Source organism: Saccoglossus kowalevskii, chromosome 6 (genome assembly GCF_978046115.1).
Source record: "Saccoglossus kowalevskii chromosome 6, keSacKowa6.1, whole genome shotgun sequence".
NCBI lineage: Eukaryota > Metazoa > Hemichordata > Enteropneusta > Harrimaniidae > Saccoglossus > Saccoglossus kowalevskii.
This window is the reverse complement of record NC_140646.1, coordinates 37,059,256-37,082,530: the sequence shown is the minus strand read 5'-3', so window position 1 is coordinate 37,082,530 and position 23,275 is coordinate 37,059,256. Positions and strand designations below refer to the sequence as shown.

At 33.2% G+C, this 23,275-nt stretch overlaps 1 protein-coding gene across 2 annotated transcripts; it reads left to right on the top strand.

The window, feature by feature from the left end:
• Nucleotides 1-22,231, top strand: LOC100378236 (centromere protein N-A-like). 2 transcript variants are annotated; one of them, XM_006821783.2, is made up of 8 exons: nucleotides 1-316; nucleotides 976-1,021; nucleotides 6,175-6,234; nucleotides 6,752-6,831; nucleotides 13,965-14,135; nucleotides 20,116-20,287; nucleotides 21,457-21,587; nucleotides 21,896-22,231. In XM_006821783.2, the coding sequence occupies exons 1-8, from the start codon at nucleotides 146-148 to the stop codon at nucleotides 22,112-22,114; spliced, it is 1,050 nt and encodes a 349-aa protein (XP_006821846.1). In that variant the 5' UTR covers nucleotides 1-145; the 3' UTR covers nucleotides 22,115-22,231. The 2 variants fall into 2 exon arrangements, with proteins under 2 accessions (XP_006821846.1, XP_085357000.1); XM_085500874.1 differs by having other exon boundaries at nucleotides 21,454-21,587.
• Nucleotides 22,232-23,275: the final 1,044 nt, after the last annotated feature.

Here is a 23,275-nt window from a genome sequence, read left to right as displayed (position 1 = left end):
ATTTTCATTAGCGTTGCTTCCGGTAAACTATCGGCTACTGTTTTTATTGTTATTTTTATTTATTTTACACTCGGTTACATTTTATTGAAGTGGTCGAAATGGTACTGGCGTATCCGACTATCTTTGGTCGTTAAACGTTTGTGTTATGGATGTTTTGTTCCTTCTGCGGAAAGTGTTGAATCGTTTTCGAAAAGCGGATTTTGAAATCGTCTTACCAGAATGGGGATTTGTTGTTATTGGTGAGGAGGGACTGCACTTGGATTTCAACCGAGCCACCAAAGCAGTCATTGTCAGCCGTATAACAGAATATTGCAAGGTATGTGAATCGCGCAATGAATACATTTATATCAAACTATTTCCACAAGCATGTTCTACTGACGCTTGCACTTTAAATCACAAGTACATTACATTATTGTTAAATTAGTGCTAGCTGGCTGGCTGTCAGTTTTGTTCTCATATACGATTCTCAAAAGAAGCTCAGGGTATTTTGTCATCCTGTATCGTAAACGCGTTTGATGACTGCCGGTTTAACTTGCTGAGTTGCAAAATTTACCCTTAATTATGGCTTTATTTTTTCTGTCAAGAATGCATTCAAATATTTTGAGATCTCGTGTGCAATCAACTGATTGTGTTTATATGGGTCTGCAAGTGTCACAGATAATTTTCTCAGTTTGACATATTTACTCACTTGTCACGAAATTAAAAAATGCTGCCATTCAATTATAAACCAACAATGAAATTATATCCCAATGTTTTACATGTAGATTGAATAAACTTGTTCACACTTGTAGACGATGAAAAAGAGTTGCATGTTTGTTTTGTATTAAATCTTTGTGAGAATGTCACTTGTATGAATATGGTAACCCTTGTCTTAATGCTGATTATAGTTGTTGTTATAATTAATCTTGTTAATTAAGTCAATGTCAATTATGCATAGATAACTTCTCTCACTTCTTACTGTTGATATTTTTCTAGCGCAAGAACATAACTTTAGATGATGTAGCTGAACTTGATCTAATTTGTAAGTTTTTTTTTGCTTTGTTATTTTGTTGTATACATATGTATGTATGCATACTATTGCGCCTTTGTTGACGGATTCACTTTGACGCAAACTACGCCTGACACAATGCTGTAGTTTTCTGTTATCCCGAAAATATTTTGTCTGCTACAATCAGATTGCAGAAGCACATTCCTCTTGTTGACATAATGTCTGACAATGTACAGGATTGTTCCTATTCATTATTTACCCCCAAAAAATTAATCCTGCGACAACATAATAATTTTCTTTGCTATTGATTATTTTCAGTAATGTTTTTATTTTGATTGCCATGAATGCTATCAAAAATGCTGTGTGCAAATTAGGAACAGGGTGAAGTAGGAATTAAAAATTCAGCTGTGACCAATCACATTCAAAATTCACCATGTATCACACATCATGTAATACATAAGCACATGCATTTGTTTCATGATCCAATTCAATATGGCCAAATAGCAGTCATTTTAGTGCTAAAAATTCATCAAAAGCAAGCATTTCTACCATTCTATAACTGGATTGTGCATGAACATATTTTATTCAAACCTTTTTGCACATGCATCTGTTTCAGAATCTGATTCAAGATAGCTGATGATCATTTTCGTGCTAGAAATGCATTATGAATGTCATTGGCAGAATAAAGGAAGGAATTACACAAATAAACTGGCTCCACTTTGTATCATGTTTGTCACATGAGTGTAAATAATTTGGCACTAAAAACTGGATGGGGACTTGTCATTGAAATTGACTTGTTGTATTGGGATTTAAAATTATCCATTGATACATAAATAATTATTAATTTTTATGTTTCTAAGCATAAATTATTTTTTTAAGTGAAAAAATGCGTTTTAAACTCAGTCTACAGCAACTATATTTTTGTGTATTTTAAAACGAGGCTCCTCATTAGCTTCTCATTTGCATACAGAAATTCCTCCTGTGACGTCAGAAGGGGAAGTTGCCGAGTAGCTTGCATTGCCGATACATATAAATAAGGCAAATTTCTTGTGCTGTTTTCTTATCTTTGACTAAATTGCCACTTGTGTACTTGTTCGTACTTGTTACATAGTATCTAGTTTGTTGCATGGGGTTGAGTCAGATGCGAAATATGTTCGGTCTGGTGTAGCTAGTCACAGTGGTCGTCACAGTCACCGGCGCATGTTTGTACACTGTCGCTGGACTCCGGCACTGGACAAAATCAAATTTGACGCCTGAATCGTCTTGTTATTTAGCAGGTTACTAGGCACGTCACTACACTGTTTTATTTCATCGGTCGTCTGAGTAAAAAAAAACACATTCAAAATTAAAATAAAAAGAGGACATATTTTGATATTCTAAACATTAAATTATATAGTGTGAAATAGAGAAATAATTAAAAAAACGACAAAACACAGTTACTAAATAAATGACTGCCGCGTGGAAATAAATTTGTTGTAATGGGTGAACGCGTCGGGTCATGACGGGGACAAGTGCGTGAATGGCGGCGTTTAATTGGATAACAAAAATAATTGAGAGCCACTCACGTACAGACAAATTCAGAAAAATACATTGACAGCCCAAGCCCGGATTCTTATTCCATAAATTATTATGCAGATCAAGCTGCAAGTAAAGGCAACAAAGGTGTGGATTCGACATTCAACACCAATCACCGAACAATTCAGACACTTTTAGCCTGCGAAAATGAAAACAGCCTGAGGGCTGCGGAATTTCTTGTTTGTCCTACGCTTCGTTTTCGTGTCATTATCAAAATTACTGCTACCTTTTACATAACACGGGTGGTCTCTATAAAGCGATAATCAGGATTGCAAAAGAAATCAACTCATTTGAAACCCTTACCCGACATCTCTCTCCTTTCCGAAATCCGCCTCAGTGATAATGGGCTAGTTTGGCTAGAAAATATTTTTTCGAAAACGTTTTGTTTTGCGCCAGGTTTAAGTTGTCGGCGTTTCTCGTTAAAACCTAGTTGTTTTGTCACAGGTTTTCGAAACTGAGGTGAAGTGGACACTACATACATGTATGACGCTGTAAGGAGGAAGTCCACCCCTACCTTTTCTCATTAATTTCACGGCTTTCGTCCACCGATTTCGCACCTTCGGATCGATTGGAAATGTGTACTTACACTATGACTATACGCATTACTGCAACCGCCCACAACACAACGTTTAACCATCATAAATGTTTGTTGTGAAAACAACTTCTAAAAATTCGTTCTCTCAAAAATAAAATAAAACAGACAAAAAAAAAAGAAACGCCGATCAAAAAATGTACCGGATTCGGCTGATACCCCGCCCTGGGCGATCTGATGGAGAATTTGATTTTTTTTAACAAAAATGTGGACCAAAAGATCTTTTGGCAGATATTACGAGGCCCATCTTGTCTGGGGAAAAATACCCCTGCGTTGATAAAAATGGTCTAGAAAAAATAATGTTTCGCGTTGACCAAATATAATCATGCAAAGTATAAATTCAAAGTGTTTTAATACATTGGTGAGAGGTCGCATTTTACGTGAACAAGAACATGCACTAAGAAGGAAAAGCAAGTCAAAGTCGAAACTGGGTGCATCATGGACATGGCACAACACACGCTGCGACAACTGAGTGATCAGCGACATCATTTTGATACGCAATTGAACTTCAAGTACTTCGCGAAACTTGCTGCGCGATTACGCAAATTATGTTTACAATTTTGTACCAGCTCTGAATATTTCAACTTTGTAATGTACTGCTTTCATGATAATTACGCAAACTCAAGTTAATTTTTACTATTGCTGACCCGGGGTATTGGGTCTGTGAATATTTCAATATTACCGACTTGATAATGCGTTGCATTCGTAATAATTACGCAAACATAAACATGGGCGCATTTAAATCATTAAAAATGATAGTAGTCTGGTATCCACGGAAAGTCGAGAAAATATTTTAAATACTTGTGATTCATCGATGTTCCAATGGTGATTTTTTTTTAATTTTAAATGAATTGAACATGTAATATAAACCATACCATGCGTCAAATTAAATTTTACTATAATATAATACTAGTACACTCTGGACAGCGCACTTCGATCGCAATATTCACGTACATTTCGACTGAACTATAATAACCACGTGCGGCATTGGGCAATGACCTCCAGAGTTCACGCACTGATATTTAAATTCAGGCCATCCAGCTTGACGCAAATCAATATAGTTACTTGTCATGTGTTCAAAAAATCTTTCAACTCTCACAAAAACGATGAACGCGAAGAGTTAACTGAAAGGGAACCTTCTTTTTTGGACAAAAAACACGTCAGTACAAGATTATGTGTACAAGGTTAGCTTTATAGAACGTACACGACCGCTTAACTCTGTTTTTTAATAATCATGTCGTATGTAAAACGCGGGAGACATTTTAGTTTGCCTATTTCTTGTTTATCGACTTTTTGTCTGGAATGCGATACAGACAAAGATTAAACATTACTGATAACAACCAAGAGGCTCGAACCAGGAAGGCTTGGATATTTTAAACTTCGTAAATAACATTCTTTTCAAGCGTAGACTTTATTCAAGTGAAATGTATTTTAACGAGTTATGACTACGCAACAACAATTCGTATACAGCATTGGTTTTATTGAAGTTTTAATGCTTTTCGACTTCACAGTAAATTATTTTAGCGTCATATTTGAAATAGCGCGCTCGATACAAGATGTCGGACGGGAAAATTGGGGTCTGTAAAAATGTTTGTTGGTTCAGTCAGGCAATGTGTGGACCAAAACATCGCCCACTATTTGAAACATCGCCCATGGGCGGGGTTTAGAATGGGCGGGGTATCAGCCGAATCCGGTATATCGTTTAAAAGTATGTTGAATGACACAGTGATATAAAAGTTCGGCCCAGGGGTATGGCTTCCTCTCATATTTTAGCATTTGGTGGCGCACTTTCGGCGAGAGTCGGAAATACGGAAACAGTGGACCGTTTCAGGATAGATGGGTGTGGCTACAGCACGGGAAATATCTCAAATTTACTTGGATAAGAGTAATCATTTTCAGCAAAAAAATCAATAATTGCCAATTTCAGTTCGGCACAGATCTAAAATGGAAAGCCTGTGAGTAGGCATTGCACAGGCACTTTAAACTCAGTTGCTATGGCTACAAAAATGAATATTCAAAAAAAAGTAAAAAAAACTACAACATAGGCTCGTCTATATGGCTATGATGTTGCTTGTATAAACTGCAGCATTGTTTCAGGCGTAGTTTTGTCCAAGTAAACCTGATGGCAAGGGCACAATAACTGTCAGTGACCATGTCATGTTAGCCCTGCTTATGACCATCCAATCCTGCCATACCTATCAACAGTTAAAAAACAATGTATATAATAATATTTTAACCTGCTGAAAACCTGTGCTGTATGAAGAAGTAATTGTGCTACATGTATAATGCCTCATTAAAATATTAGAAGCGTAACAGAAGCCCAAAATAACATTTGCTATATATTGAATCATTAAAATGTTACATATTTTGACTATAGAAATTTCCAGTTTTTCTGACTAAACTGTAACAAAATCACATCACAATCACCTTAATTTAGACCACTGTCGGGGTAAAACTTTAGTTTCTAATTTACATAAAATTTGCATATTATTTGCCTAATTATTTTGTAGAGCAATTATAATAGTTAACATACTCATTGAAACACACACAATAATTCACTGTACAAAATTCCTATTGCATTAAAAGTAATGGAACCTCCATGAGTTTTTATTTTTCAGCAATCTGAATGTATCAATTTTATATAAAAATTTAGCAATGGCACAGTGGAAATAAACCCCTATTGGGTGTCAGACCATTGTGGTAGTAAAACAAAGCACTTCTTTGGTGCTGCCACACTGTTTGTATCCTGAAAATACTGCTTTGTGATTTAACAAGTAAATTTATAATATTAATTTTGTTGTTCTGTGATAGTAATATTTGTTCACTTTTTTGTCTTGGGGATGTAGAGACCTAAAACGCACATGTGTTTTTTTTTTATGTGTTGCCAATATAGCTACCATGATATCTGTAAACAGCATTTTTTGCTATTTGGTGACATAAAGTGAAAACCTGACTCATGAAAATGTCGCTTGTGAAATTAAAATGGTTTACAGTATACATTTTGTTTGTATTTCAATAGATAACCATTGGCACCAAAACAACAGAAATTGGCAAGTCTACAGGTTAACTGGGGCAGAAGGTAAGATGTGAAGTATATTAAGGGTCTGGGAGAATAATACATTGTGTCTAGTGATCTTCACGAAGTGAAATGCTAGATAGGTGATCTTTTGAATTTAACAAAACAAATGTAAATGGAATATTTTGAACTTATTAATTATTATTTATGTTACTAATATATGAACAGTCTTGAAATCAAGCTAAGCTAGATTTAATCACCCAATCCCACAACACAAGTATTTTGTATCATCTGATTCTCAGAAGTTTGGCTCTGACAATAAGCAGGTAATGAGATAAATCTAAATCAAAATGGCATGATGTAAGACCATTATATTAATAATAACAATAATTGTGCAGTTAGTACATCATGTTTTATATGTAGCTTTGAGAGACAGGGCAATACCTAATTTATCCAAAGAAAAATCGCTTAGTTCATGTCATTCACAATTTTTATGCAAAATATTGAAAAAAATGCAAAATGGACAATAAATCAATTCAGGACCAGACCAAATTATTTAAAAGTCTTTTATTTGTTACAGGTATGAAGAAAGATGCACCTATTGTTCCACCTGATTTTGAATTTACCTTACGAAAACAACTTTCCTTCTATTTCAGACATGTAAGTATTCCTGTGTACAGCTATACATACATTCTGTCAGTTACCTACTGATTCCTAGAAATGCTGCTAAAAGTTTGCTCATTAACCATGTAAACTTTTTATTGCTATGGCAACTTTCAATATCTACTTTGCAAACAGAAATATATAGTATTAAAAAGACATTTTTCAAGTTCATGTATCAATTTGAAATATTCTACTGTAATCTACACTAGTATTACAGACACTGTACACTAGTAAGATCGAGACAATAACTGCAAATTATCTCAAGAAACTGCTGAATTGATTAGCGTGTGAGTTTACAGTTTTTCCAATAATTTTTTTTTTAAATTACTGGTTTTGCATGCAGGGAGTGGAGCATGCCACTTTCATATGGGGGGGGGGGGGCACATGCAGCTTCTCACCAGAACATTCTCGAGTGCACTGAATGGCTGAATTTTAGGCTACTAATCTTGCTCAGAGGAAGTGTTTGTAACAACCTTAATTAAAGAAAACAATGAAAGAATCGCTTGTCAAAGAAAGATGAAGGATATTTCAATAGCGTGTTGAGGAAAAGATGTTACCGGTACTAGTGTTTGTGATCAGTTCTGACAATGTTTGTGAGATTGTGACGACATTTTTGAGAATGTACTGAACTGTGTTTTTATGGACAATGTCATCAAACACACACACACACATTACGCATGCAAATCCAATTTAAGTAGTTTGCTCTCAGAACACGAGTACCCATTCCACACAAACAATTGTGATCAAATTTGACTCGGGGTCAAGTAATTGACCACTGACATACATGTATTCATGTATCAAGTCATTGAATATGTACATGTATGGTGAATTCTGGGTTCGTGGCATTTTCTATTTCTCTCCCCATTCATTTACTTATAGTTACTAATACTCATTTATGCATTTATAGATTTATTTTTTTGTTGTATTTTTTAAATAATGTTTCAAAGGCGTAATTGGATATAATTTTAAATACATATTCAAATATGTATTTGAAATCCAGTTTAAGTAATTGTTGCCATCTTGATGTTTATTTATTTATTTGTTTGTTTGTATATACCGGGTAATTATAATTTTGGTCACCACTTGCTTTATGAACAAAAGAGGATTTTTGGCAGTGATCTGTCAGAAGAAAATTTAAATTGATTTCCCAAGCATGTAAACAGTCAGCATGTTCAAGACATTGTTACGCTATTCTGTCGTCAGCTTTGTTAGCTCCGCTGTCGACTTTGTCGAGCGGAGCTTATCATATGAGTGATTGTCCGTCGTCGTCCGTCGCCTGTGTCAATGTTTTACTTTTTCAACTTCTTCTTGAAAACTACAAGCCTGAAGGCTTTGATACTTAGTGTATATGTACCTTGGGTAGACCTCTCTCAGATTTGTTCATTTCATGATGATATCTTCAATTCTCTAATTTTGGTGAATATTTTTGTCATTTTTGGTAAAAAGTGATATTTTCAACTTCTTGTTAAAAACCGCAAGTCCAATTGCTTTGATATTACATATATAGGTACTACATGTGGACCTCTCTCAGATTTGTTCATTTTGTAATGATATCTTTAATTCTCTAATTTTGGTGAATATTTTTGTAATTTTTGGTAAAAAGTGATATTTTCCAGATCTTGTTGAAAACTGCAAGTCTGATTGTTTTGATACTATACAATCATATTGTTTATTTTTTAATGATACTTTCTGTTCTTTAATTGAAATGTGCATTGCTAACAGCGGAGCTATCTCAGCCGATAGGCTGCTTGTTATTATTACTCATAGTTTTCAGTGTGGTAATATTTGACCATTATATTCTATGGAAATGTCTCTCCCATTATCTATTGCCTTATTCTGAACAAGCAAAGTAGATGCAAAATTTGTGTTCGCCTCAACTCCTTTAACAAGTATTCTTTATTTTCTGTTGTTTGATACATTAGTGGTTAGAGAGTTGCTCTTCTTGTGTCAACATTGTACTTAGTAAAAGAAGATTCTATTTTATCATGTTTTCTTTTTTGTGGTTAAAATGATATCTTCATCTTCATTAAAAGCCTTGGTGATGTGTACTTTGGTAGAAAGTATTCCCTGTTGTCTGTGTTGTGTGTGCACTTTGAATTCCAGATGTCTTTTTGCTGTACATTGTATATTATTTAATCTGTGAAGTGAAATAAGCTTTTAAAGATGTACAATGTAGTATAGTTTTCCAGAAAGTAAAATACATATTAATTATATTCCCAGAAGAGTCGTTCCAAACCATTTCAACCTACATGTATATATTTTATGAAAGCCCAGACTTTACCCTAAATAAAAATCAATGTTGTATCAGGCGTAAGCTTCAATTAGTCAAGTGATCATTAAGTAAATAAATCTTTTATTGAGACTTTGAATCAGTGTTGTGAAGAAATTAAAAGGGCTATGGAAAATGTTTTCATCAAAAATTGTAGAATAAAACATTAGAAACATGTAGGTCGAAACGATTTTGTGCAACTTTTCTGGTTTGTTTCTGTTGAACAGGTCTAAGTTTGTGTTTTACTAGAATGTGGAGTTGGTTTTTACATTGGAGAAGTAAAACCTCTAGAATGTGTAAATTTATAAAAGAATCCTGTTGTCTTATACCGCATCTACAGTCACTGAAAAAAAGGGAAGAAATGTGATGAGTGCTCACTGAGTACTATTTATTTGATTGACTGGGTTTGCGCTAATAATGAATTGCCATAGTAGTTGTAGTAATATCTGACGTTGAGAAACCTGTTAACACTGTATTTCATAGTTCTATGTTGTAGGTAATTTAACACATTCCCCGGAGGGATTGGCAATGGTTACAAATATTTAAGAAAGAATAAAAGGTTAAAAAAACTAAGCTAATACATTACAAAAAAATAAAAATATTAAGACTATAATACTATAAAAAGATAGAAAACTGAATTCCAACTTAACTGAAAGAAAATTGTCACTGGGGCTGCTGTCTTATTTCAAAACACTTCTTTAGGCACCTTGCTACGGGGAGTGTTAGACCATTGTTGTTTAGCAAGGCAATGAATTGTGTCTTTGGTGACAAATGTTGTGCTTTCTACTAATCCGCTGTTTATCTCTGTTGTGATAAGTTCTTTGACAAAACAATGTAACCAATCTCGTCATGAATACAGTAAGCATTCATTTTTTCGAAAAAAAAGTAAAATTAAGTATTTCACTACTACATGTACTTCTTAAAGACTATCGTCGTGCAGCCTGGCAATGAGATTATCCCTACTTAATATTGAGTACATGTATTTATTTTAGTAAGTACTTTTTAGTAAGTAACTTATTCAAACCTCCTGTCTTGTACCTTGATTTATAGACTCTAGGGTGTATGGTTGGACTAAATTATGGTTGACAAGAACTAAATTAGATGAAGGTATAATGTGATTGTTCACTTTTTACTATGAAAGTGTCACCAGTAATGCCCCCTGATTGTACACTCATTAATATCTGATGTTGGTTTAGGCCTTGACCACTTTAAATTTTCTTTGCCAGTGTATAGTCTTGTTCCAAATTGCTGACATACTGTGGGCTATATTGTTTTGTTTTACCAAATTACATATTCCATAACTTTAATAACACTTTTTTTCAAACTCACTATACATGTATGAATATATGATTTTCTGTTGCATCACAGCAAATGTTTGTGTGTCAGTGGCACATTATATCGGCTTAGAGAGTATACTGGTATGAACACCTAATACATTAGCTCTGATTCCATCTGACCTTTACTGAAACACAAGTCAGCTCAAGCAGCTGTCCTCATATCAATTAGAGAAATTGAAAGAAAGAAATTGAAACTAATTGCATAAATTTGATAAAATAAAAACGCCAATCTATAAAATAAATATCTAAGTATATTATAAATAAGTATAAACATATTTGCCAGAAATTGGGGTGGACAAACTAATGGATAAAGCTTTTACACTGCAAGTATTGGTATGTAGACTGCAAAATAAATTAAAACATGGTATGCATAAAACCGTAATAAATTCCACATGATGCTGAGAATGACTTCTTTTATTATAGTATGAGACTATGATTGCAAGTATGTTTTACATAAGGCCATAACAAATTTCATAATAAATCTCTGTAGATGGTGACTGTTTTTATCTGAAATGAACTTTGAGATTAGTATAGGCTTTGTAAAATTGGATGTACATTCAGTAACTGATCACATTATCTATATCCAATGCATTTTAATGACATGTTTTGCAGAGATTCAATATCTTAATGAGTTTCAACAAGACATCTTTACTTAGTTAATTTGCATATGTTTCATTGTAATTCATTACTTCATTGTGCCATAGCTTCCATGAAAACATTTGGTCATCTTAAATGTCAGCTAGACAGTGTTAAAATACTGTACCGGTAAATGCAGTAATTTTTCTCAGCATTTTAGTTTTGCTATTTTCAGTGATGAATAAAATCCACTAAATAAGATCCACGTGAACATGTAAAATAACAATATAACTCATTGTTTCCCTGGCAAATTTGTGAACTTAAAACCCAGTGAAATTGATAAAAAATACTAAAATTGTGAAATTAAATGTCTGAAAATAAATGGTTTTACAGTACTTTTAAATTTGGCTACAAGAAATGTTACAATTAATTTGTTCATCCACATAAAAGTAAGTAAAACAACAACAAAAAACATTTTTAAATTGTTTAAAGTATAAATTTTAATTAACTATATGAAAATGAAAAATATTGTGACCTTTAATAATTCAAGTTTGTAATTACATAAACAAAGCAGTTATTAGTCACCATGGTTACAACTATTTATCCCTAGCAGAATTCCAGTGCTTTAGTGATCATTGTCAAACATTTATAAAACATTGGTATGTCATAATATTTAATATTTCACATTTTTTGAAGCTTTTAACTTGTGTCCCTTCTGATTAACTTACATATAAAATGTTTGTTTTAGTTCTAGATGTTTTGTTTTAATATGCTATATTCTATTATATCGTCATTTTGCCATGTGAAATTCAGCACTTGTTTTAATACACTTAATGTTATCTGTTCAGCATGTTCACTTTGCAGCAGTGAGGATCTGGGTTTGATTCTGAGAGCCGACTGCTTACTCAGCAGTTTACATTGTAAATCAGAGTACAGTCTGCCCTACCTTCCAAACACTCAGTTTTATGCTTGGGAAACTAGTTTGCACACTTGCAATTAACACAGGAGAGACACCTTGCACAAAAATATTTAAAAGGAAAAAGAAATGTTGCAATCCTGAAGTGTTTTGTGGAGGGGTGTAAAGTTATGTATCAATCATTTATCTCATTTGTACATGCAGCAGCCATACTATTGATTGAAATTAATAATGAATATTATTACCATATTTGCTTTCAATAGTAACACATGCATTGACATAAAAGACAGAGGTGTGTCTATAATCAAAATAACTTTATGATCTAGCATACAGTGAATTTAATTTGTGTTTTTTGTTTCATACACACATGTTATCATATTCTACTCAAATTATTAGAAACATATACTCAAACATTAAAGCTAGTTTTAACACAAATAATTATATATCCGAGCCATTTAATATCAGCAGAAGAGTGTCATGAGCCCCACGCTTTTTAATATCCTTATTAATGATTTAAAAGACAATTTGGACAATGTTAAAACAGATTCCCCTTCACTAAATAATACAATAGTTAAAGGGTGGCAGTCGTCGTTCCGCATCCTGTTCAATATGGGACTCATAGCGACGTATACAACGCGTGTAAAATACATTGTTTATTTACATGAAATTCGAACAATCTAGGAATTGTTTTTAAATCAAATGGGAGTTTCAATGATGCAATGTCACACTTGGCAAGTAAAGCAACCAAATCAATTCACATTATCAATAAGTTATATTTGGAAATACAGACATTGAATTAAAAATAAATTATTTAACATTTATATCAAACCGATTTACTTTATGGATCAGAAATATGGGCATTGGATTTTAATGACAATATTAAATGGGACGAAACAACAATTGAAAAAATTAATATTAAATTTTGTAAATAAATTTTGCAAGTGAATAAAACATCCTGTAACATGGCATCTAGAGCTGAGGTGGGTCAATATCCACTTTTTCTTTGTGTAAAGATACAGGCCATTAAATACTGACTCCCAGATGATAATCTAACAAAACAGGCATACTGTAAAGGGGTTAATTATTCACTGGGTTTTAATTTTGCTTATTTCACTGACTGGAAAATGCGCTAAATTAAAAGCCATTGAATATGTAAAATTTAGCATAGAAAACATTATCTAAAAGATAAAACAGTGCATTTAAAACCTACTGAATATGCCTGAAATGGCAAATCAGCAAAATTTAAACCAAGTGAAAATTAGTCATTTTACAGTACCTAGAACAAAAACTACCCAATAATATGAATTATAAATGGTTAAATACAATACAATCGATTTTAGAAGAAAACTCACTAAATTTCATTCAAGTAAAACCTCTTAGTAGAAAACAAAAAGTCAAATCAATAACATCTTAAAAATCTCTTTGGAAAGTAAATACATGTATGTGAATTTATGGAGGGAAATTATTTCAAATGAAAAAAGTAAACTGAAAACCTATGCAAAATTAAAACAAATTACAAATTTGAATAAGCTAGACTGGGAGAAAAGGAAATGGTATACAAAATTTAGAATTAGCAACCACAATCTGGAAATAGAAAAAGATAGACACACACAACCAAAAACTCTAGTAAAAGAGACAGCCTATGCCAAAGATGTAATGACAATTTAATCAAAGATGAGGAACACTTTCTATTGGCTTGTCAGAAATATGATATTGAACGAAAAATATTCTTTTAAATTACCGGTAGTAAAATCCAAATTTCACCAAAGATAAAAGACAGTAAAAATCTATTCACATATTTACTTTCAAGTAGAGATACAAACATTATTTTAAATTTAGCTGATTATATATGTACAACAGAGGGGCTCTTGAACTAATATTATTCATTTTTCACATAAATTTCATAAAATATCCCTTTTTGCTATAACACAATATTATTATATTAGGGATACATAAAAATTGCATTTCAAATATAGCAAAGACTGTATACATCTTCTATTACAAGTTTCAGATTTGTTTCTATTCTTTCTAGGATTTACACATGATGAAAAAAGAGGACTGGATTTGGTTGAGGATATGTTTAAAAGAAGGAGTTGGATCAGAGTTTTCACTTAATAATGTAGTCTACATAATGCATCCTTCTGATTCATTAAATGTCTTCACATCTACCATTAAAAAATCATATAAGCAATATTTGTTGCAGGTAAGCAACCACATTTCCTAATTCATTTCTTCTATTTACTAAAAGATGTGTCTTGTTAACTAACCGAGTGTGGAATTTCCGTCATCGTTTTTCAGAGACGTCTGGACAGATTTTCTTTAAATCTGGTACGAAGACGGTCATAATTGGAAAAATGTGCACATCGATTTATTTTTGATTTCTTTGACTGACTGGCAGACATGTTTGTCCTAAAAAACACCAAAAATCAACGTTTGGACATGTCATCAACTGTTTCTCAGACATGCCTTGACCAATTTCATTCAAACTTGGCATTGACATCAAGCATGGTGGGTTATTGATGCACATCATATTTTTTCGTGATTTGATTCAAAATGGCGGACTGGTGGCCATTTTGTTTTTGTTACGAGTGTTCTGCTTATTTTACAGTGATTGTACATTTGAATTAAATTTTGTACAAAGGCAAGATATAATGTGTTAAATGTTGTTTTCAGTTAATTTTCGTTTTCATCAAAATTTAGCTGAATGGCGGCCATTTTCGTCAAAAATGAATAAAATCACAAAATTCAAACACGTCATCAACAGTTTCTTGGACATGCCTTGACCGATTTCATTCAAACATTGCATTGAAATCAGTCATAGTGGGTGACTGATGCATGTCTGCTTATTTTACAGAGATGATTGTACAGATTTGGGTTAAATTTAGTACAAAGGCAAGATATCACTTTGTTTTATTTTGTTGACCTTCAAATGACAGCCATTAATTGTCCCAAAAATCAACATTTGAACATGTCATTAACAGTTTCTGGGGCATGCATTGATCAATTTCATTCAAACTTAGTCTTTATACCTATTTCATGCACATTTGTAGTAAAAAGGCTAAATACTATCCCAATATTTAAACATAATCTGACTATGCTTTTCATTGACAATGACTTGTTATCGATAATTCAAGATGTATCTAGTTCAGCAAAGATATACAGCTTTTGATAACCCTACATGTGTACCCTACCTGAAGTGTATTGCCAATTGTAAATTGTTTTTGTCAACATGACAAAATGGTGTGACATTGCATAAGATTTCACTGAAACTTGCATGGAACTGACTATAGAATGTTGGTCAAATTGAGAAGACATAACCGATACTGTGAACATGATTACCTGGTAACTCATCATGCAGCATTTTCTTTAACCAGATAAGGGTTAAACAAGAGTTTTGTTAACTAATCCGCAAGCTAGTGAAGAAAATTATGTCTGAACACAAAAATATGTTAGGGATAAACTGTTTTTGAAGTTCATTCACTGGCTTGCTCGAAAACGGGGACTATTAATTTGGGTTTGTTTCGTACGTACGTACATCCGGAGCTATATCTCGGACACCCATTTACGGATTTCATTCAAACTTTACATGAAGACAATACATAATGTCTTACATATGCGCGTCAAGTGACTTGATCAGAGAAAAATGGCCAACTGACGGCCATTTTGGATGTAAAATTTGCTATGTTTGAAACCTAAACGTGTCCGCAGCAGTTTCTCGGAGATGACTGGGCCGATTTGGATCAAAGTTGGTATGATGATCATACATATTGGGTTGTAGGTGCACGTCATTTTTTTTTTCCGTGATTCAAACAAATATGGCTGACTGGCGGCCATCTTGTTTTCCATGGTACCCATGCTACTTTATCTTAAATGCAATGAACGTTTCTATTTAAATTTTGTACAAAGATAGTATACCAAAGGATACATTTGTACCAACATTAGTTTTGTGATTCGATTCAATATGACTAACAGATGCCCAAATTTCCTGTAAAAGTGTTAAATCGTAATTTTTTACATGTCCAGAGCTGTTTCACAGAGATGACTAGGCCAATTTAGATCAAAGTTGATATGTTGATCATACATATATGGTTATAGGTACACGTCATATTTTTTTCGTGATTCGAACAAATATATCTGACTGGCGGCCATTTTGTTTTTCATGGTACATGTACCCATGCTACTTTCTTTTGAATGCAATGAACCTTTCTCTTTAAATTTTGTACAAAGACAGTATACCATGTAATTTGATTCAATATGACTGCCCAATGTCCAATTGTCATGTAGAAGCACTAAATCATAATTTTTTTACAAATCCATCTCCTATTAATGGTTTCAATCTAATCTCAATGACTTCATCAGCATCAAATTGATATGTCAGATCACAACATTTTGGACGGGGACTGTGTCATTAACAATGACTTGTTCATTTTCTAATGATATCTTCAGTTCTTAATTGAAATGTGCATTGCTAACAACCGAGCTATCTCAGCCGACAGGCTGCTTGTTCTTTATTTTTTGCAAGAATCTTTTAGACATATAGTGCAGCTATAATTATGACTTTTGAAGCCAGTTCTTAACACCGACATGACTGTAACATCATCATTTTTGCATAGAATAAAACCAAATCATTTCAAGTATCATGACTATCCAAATCATGATACAATGTGTCACACAATTTGAAGCTGTGTTTTTGAAATTTAATAATTAACTTTCCAGAAATACACTCAAACAATAATTAATATTTGCTGTATCTGCAAACGTCACCATTTAAACAATCATTTTGATCATAACATTGAGAACAGTACATGTACATTGCCATTATGTGACAAGTTGTCTGTCAGTCAGGTCAGTGTTTGAATGAGCGGGTAAGCAGTAAAATGTGGTCTGTTTCCAGAGAGGGATGATCTAAAAAAGCAATGGATTGAGTACTGTAAAACTGTACATAAACCAAAAATTGCATTTATTGTATACTGGATCAATTAAATAGACCATTTAGACCAAAGACGCACCTCTGTCATGGAACTGTATGTAATAGAGCAGATACATTAATTACTGGTAATTTTAATGTAGGCTAGAGCATGAATGCAACGAGTACATGCATTGATTCATATTCACACTTATGCATGTACTATTTCAAAATGTCTTACAGCATAGTTCATTTGATGTTGAACACTGACGGCTACTTACAAGAAGCAAAACAACTCATTAGTAATTTATAATTGTTGCTAATAGAAAGTTTCAGCTCAGCCACTCTCCAAGCAGAAGATATAAATACCTTAATTTTTACTGCATATTTATCTCTCATCTCTGGTGAGCCTCTGGGACATTTGTATACACGTCTCTACAAGTCTTTTAAAAATATTATCTTATCATCTATTATGCAAACTCTTAATATTACCACCTGTGGTATACTTGAAATTAATATCTCACGGCATGCAATAGAAAAAGATTATTATTGATTTTGTTGCTTATAATACAAAGAGTTTTCTTTTTCTGATCGTCAAATAAATTGATTTTTTCATTGTTGCCTTCAAGGACATACTTCACTGAAGATTAGCTTGATTGTGTTTTAAATAAAACATGTTTTTTTTTTTTAAAGCATGAGCATACTTCGCATATATCCTATGTAACTTATTTATTCTAAAATCCCTTGAGGCTTCAATCAAATCTGTTGTACATGTAGGTGTATTCTCATAGAAAATTTATTAATCTTAAAGCAAAGGTGTATTTGTTTCATGTCTTACTTATTGGCTGAAGGCAATATTAATAAGCATATGAATGAGGTTTTATATGTCAGCCTGAGTTTTGCTATTTGATTGCATGTAGTTTTGATTTATATACAGTGGGAAGCCTTTTCTCCTATAATGAATTGCATACATGTGTTATGTGCAGAAACATGCCCAGTAGAGCAAAATGTGAATTTGGTTTAAACTACCTTAACAGATTTGAATGAAACTAGGTACATAGGCGCTTTGAGGTAATCCACAGATGTAATTAGTTTAAGGGTAAAATCGTGCCTATTAATTATGCACTTTGCATAAATTAGGCAACTTTCTGATACCTCTCATCAGATTTAAATTGGTATGTACATTGTACATGTACTGCTCTTGGATAAAACAGACTGTAAACCACAAATGTACAATCAAATCTGTTTCTTTTCTTTAATTCATTCTGTTTATTTACTTAATTACTGTGGATCAGAATGCTTTCACATTGTGCATCTCCGAATTCAGATCTATATTAGCTGACATGATAGGCTAACCTTAAATTTTTAATGTCAAATCCGCTTTTATTTCTCATCACACAACGGTTCTTACTAAGCTCCTCTGATTTCAAATGGAATACGATTTAAGAACTCTTGAGTTATTATTGCCCTCTAGGTGAATACAGAACATGTGTTTCCACATTTCTCAAAACGTACTTCAGTCTTGGAACCAGGGAATTTAATGCATATAAAAGCAGTCAATGTGGCATTCTCATTGCCAAAGAAGCACTAGACAGATTTTTAGGCAATACACAAGATTGATGTTTTAATATGACGGCCTGATGCAAAAAATGCCCTCAACTGCTTTATATTGAAAATCCATTCATCAATAGCATATTCACTATTGTCCATATCATAATAAATAGTTTTAATTTTCAAGGGACATGAGCTGTGTTATTCGCCTGTTTTATTAGCTCCAATGTCGACTGTTGCAATTCAATTTTGTCTGTTCTGTGATTTTTTTGAAGCCCAATAAATTATTCACACATGTGAACATCTCTTTGCTCTGTTATATTTTCTCTAGGCATGTATCAACTTTTTTATTAGCTCCGCTGTCGACTTTGTTGAGCGGAAGCTTATCATATAAGTGATTGTCCGTCGTTCGTGTCAATGTTTTACTTTTTCGACTTCTCCTACAAGCCTGAATGCTTTGATACTTGGTGTATATGTACTAGTACTTTGGGCAGACCTCTCTTAGGTTTGTTCATTTCATGACGATATCTTCAATTCTCTAATTTTGGTGAATATTTTTGTCATTTTTGGTAAAAAGTGATATTTTCTACTTCTTGTTAAAAAACTCATGTCCAATTGCTTTGATATTACATATACATTTTTTTGTATAGGTACTACATGTGGACCTTTTTCAGATTTGTTCATTTTGTAAAGATATCTTTAATTCTCTAATTTTGGTGAATATTTTTGTCATTTTTAGTAAAAAGTGATATTTTTGACTTCTTGCTTTGATATTACATATGTGGGGCGCGATACGTTGCGGATATGGAAATGTAACGAAATATAGTATGCAAAATTATCTGCTACACAATCAGCACCAATCACCACAGAAGAACGACTTAATGAAAACTCAGAATTTATTCACTAACGGAAAACCCGCTGGAAATCCGGAGACTTACAACTCGATATCAACGATATAACACAAATTGTAAGAATGATACAGAATTGGCAGTATGCCCTTGATATACATCGATAAACTCTTGATCGTGTAAGAAAATTAGTGGGAAAACTTCTAATTGGATGAATATAAAAATTGAAACAAAAGAACACACTGCGGTGGTTTCTACCACGTTCGCATTCATGTCGTCGTCTCACTTCAGAATCCGTATTTTGCAACAATGTATAAGTCAGAATACAGTATTATTGAACTTGTATAAAACGAAATGAATAAAGCGATTAACAAATATTGCATGTTTCAATTACAATGCTTCACAGATAAATGATTCAGAAATTACTCCGACAACATATATACATGTAGGTACTACATGTGGACCTCTTTCAGATTTGTTAATTTCATGGTGATATCTTCAATTATCTAATTTTGATGATTATTTTTGTCATTCTTGTTGAAAACAGCAAGTCCCATTGCTTTGATACTATACATATTGTTCATTTTCAAATGATATTTTCTGTTCTTTAATTGAAATGTGCATTGCTAACAGCGGCGCTATCTCAGCCGACAGGCTGCTTGTTTTTATTCCGTGTAATTTTCGAGCAAGAATAACCTTTGTTTCAAATGAGTAAACATCACACATTTTTATTACATACCACAAATATCAATATTCATCAATAGTATTAAAAGCATTTACTCACTTTTAGTAAGTAGACATATAACAAGATTTTGATAGGACCACAATGTTTTTGTTTTGTTATTTTTTCTAACTTTCAGCCATTACTTATTTCACAGGCGTTGGTTCTCTCACTTCATTGTACAAAAATCAAAGAATTAGAGTTGACAGGGAGACATCTACGATCACTGGCTGATATGGTTTTACATCAACACAGCCAGGGTGTAATGAGTCGGTATAGGTATAATCAAGTTGATGAGAGTCCTCTTTCTTGTTTTCGCAAACGTAAAGGTGAGTCAGGTGTATTCTATAGTATTCTGTTTATATGGAGATCAATCAAACATGACACAGATATTTTTATTGTAATACTAACGGTTGATTTAAAATGATAGAGATGCACATTTTTTTTTTCCAGTAGATTTGCCACAGTTACTGTGCGTGTTTGAGTTTCATGTGAACACACATGTAGTTTACATGTGTCTTATGGGACCCACATTAGATTATGATTATGTGCTACCATGACTGTATGGCTTTGTGTCGCACTTCCTCATTATTGTGCATGGAAGCAAAAACACATGTTTAGAGTTGGTGTTTACACTATAAAAATAAAACATTTCTTGTAAGCATGAGAAGGAAATTGCAGATATCAAATGAGTTGCTATGTAATGTAGTATTTATTAAATAAGTATAGTTCACTGTACTATGCTAAACATATTGTATATAAAATGTATTTTATTGCAACATATGGAACTACTACATTAGTTTAATAAATTCAATATTACATGGTCAAAATTGTTGATATCCAATTTATCACATATATGCATCTCCAGCTGTTTCTAATATTAAAATCGTTATTTGTGTATGCACATCTTATTGCATCCTATTTGCATAAAGCAATGCCGGTCCGTGAACAAGCCCAATTGAAGAAATAACTAATTTTTGGAATCATCAATGTATTTACAAATTGGCAGCATTTTAACTAAATTGTAGGCTAGTTCTATCAGCAGTCTTCATGTATTTTAATGGCAATTAGCAAGCAGGGGGTACTGGCAGTTCAGTGGAGATCCTGTTAGAAACAGCGAAATCCTCAAATGCGATTTGAAAATAAAATATGTATTGGTGAATGCATGAGAAAATTCAGATTGATCATATTTCAAACAGTTTTCACAACAAGCCATGTTTTTGCCTTTTAAGAGGTGATTAGTTGGTGATATCACAATTTCAAATTGCTTGCAAAGAACAATCATATTTGCCACTCAGAGGGTATTACATGGCTTTATGTCACTGATACTACATGATATATGGAATAAAGTGTACTGAAAAAAATCCATTAAATATATCACTGAAAGCTGTCGGTACTTGCTATAATATATGCTTTGCTGTCTTGTATTAATAATGTTACATGTATCTGCAATGCAAGGAGACTGTCTCATTTGTTTTCCCATTGATTTATTTAGCAGAATCACCTCCTGATATCTCTGATGATCGTTTGATTTGTGAAAATACAAAAGAGAAACGGGCACGGTTATCCCAAACACAAGAAACATTTGGTCAAAATAAGCAACCTGTGGTACAAAAACTGACATATAAGGTAAGATTCATGTAATGCATATCAAGTACTACCGGTACTCATTAGCTGTTGTAGGGATGTACAATGGTAATAAGAAATGGCATGATAATGATTCCTGATATTACAAGGTGAAAGAAGGGAGTACATGTATGTAACTGTAGCTCCAGTTGAGTTCCATGCTGAAATACCACAGAGATTGCTGCCACTACTTGTCAATTATTGTATTAGCTATCATTATTGTACAATTTTGCTCTTCTGATTCTGGTTAATGCTTTTATGTAGATTGTGAAAAACGATGTATTTATACCATTTTCTTTCTTCTGTTGTAGTTAGTAACTGGATTTCATGCGAATGAATATGTTCCTGGTATGGCGGATGGTGACACAAATGTATTTCACTGTACTGTCAAATTTGCCGGCACAAGTGTGATTGAAGGCATCAGGCAACTTGGTCCAGCAGGGTTAGCAAAATTACCTCTGCCATCTCATCTTGGGAATATACATTCACTGGCAAAAAATTGTATGATTATATCTGAAGGAAATCACTGACATCCTTACCTGTATCATCAATCTGACATGCTGTATTTCGCTGCTCTACAAATACGCATCAACACTTGTGTACTTGTTTTTTCCTGCAGCACTGCTAAATTAGATTTCTGAATTGTATTCACTTACAACTGTTAATCTTATGTGAAGTGTAAGGAACCAGGGGAATTGTATTTTACTATTCAAAAAGTCTACTTCAAATATTACCGCTGGCCAGTAATGTTTGACAAGGCTTGCATTTTGAAACTTTGTATAGATTTGTACAGTATTTTTTGCTTTACATTCTACTTGATGTTTGCAAGGCATTATTGTGCACGTACTGGACCATCATGCATTCGAAACTGGTGTTATCCAAGCAAGCAGTATTCCTAAAGAACAGTTTTGAAGTGAATTGTCATAATGTTATTCTTAGTATATATTTGAGTGCATGCAGTACCGTTCATGCTATATGCTGGAATTGAGTGAAACTGGCTTGCAGCATGAACAAAAGTTTGTATTATCCTGAATCTGAGTGAGAAACGATAGATGCATGAGCCATCCTGGTTTGCGCGACAATTGGTTCCTGCATCAGTTAGCTGCATAATCCGAATCTTAATATCATGAATAGCAGGAATTAATGATTACAATGATTGTTTAATAATGTCATTATGACATAAAATATTTGGAGATGATAATTTAAAAAAATTATTATTCAACATGTGATCTTTGAGGGTTGTAGACAGCTTAATGAAAGAACCGGAGTGAAATGCCTGTCATTTAATATGTACAATATACTGTGCAGTAGACTTATTTCTGACATATTTTTGTATAAAATTTTAACAGTTCTTGTTTTATAATTCAGCCTTTATTTTTGCTTACCCATGAATTTTAAAAATTTGATGTAGCTGTTCTTTAGATAACTTTTTAGAATACAATTTGATTCATATACATGGTCATGTTTATTATTATATGCTTGCCCCCATATGTTGTCTCAGTATTCGATGTCTTGGGTGTTCACACTGCTATTCACATTCGTTTTGCAAACGTACATAAGAACATGTGCGCTAGTCTATCGGGAGGTTGTTCATTTGACGTTGGTAAAATATATCTGATTGGAAGCGTCTAAAACACCCAACCAAAGTTGTCCTAGCATATGGCAATGATTATACAAGATGACCTGATATC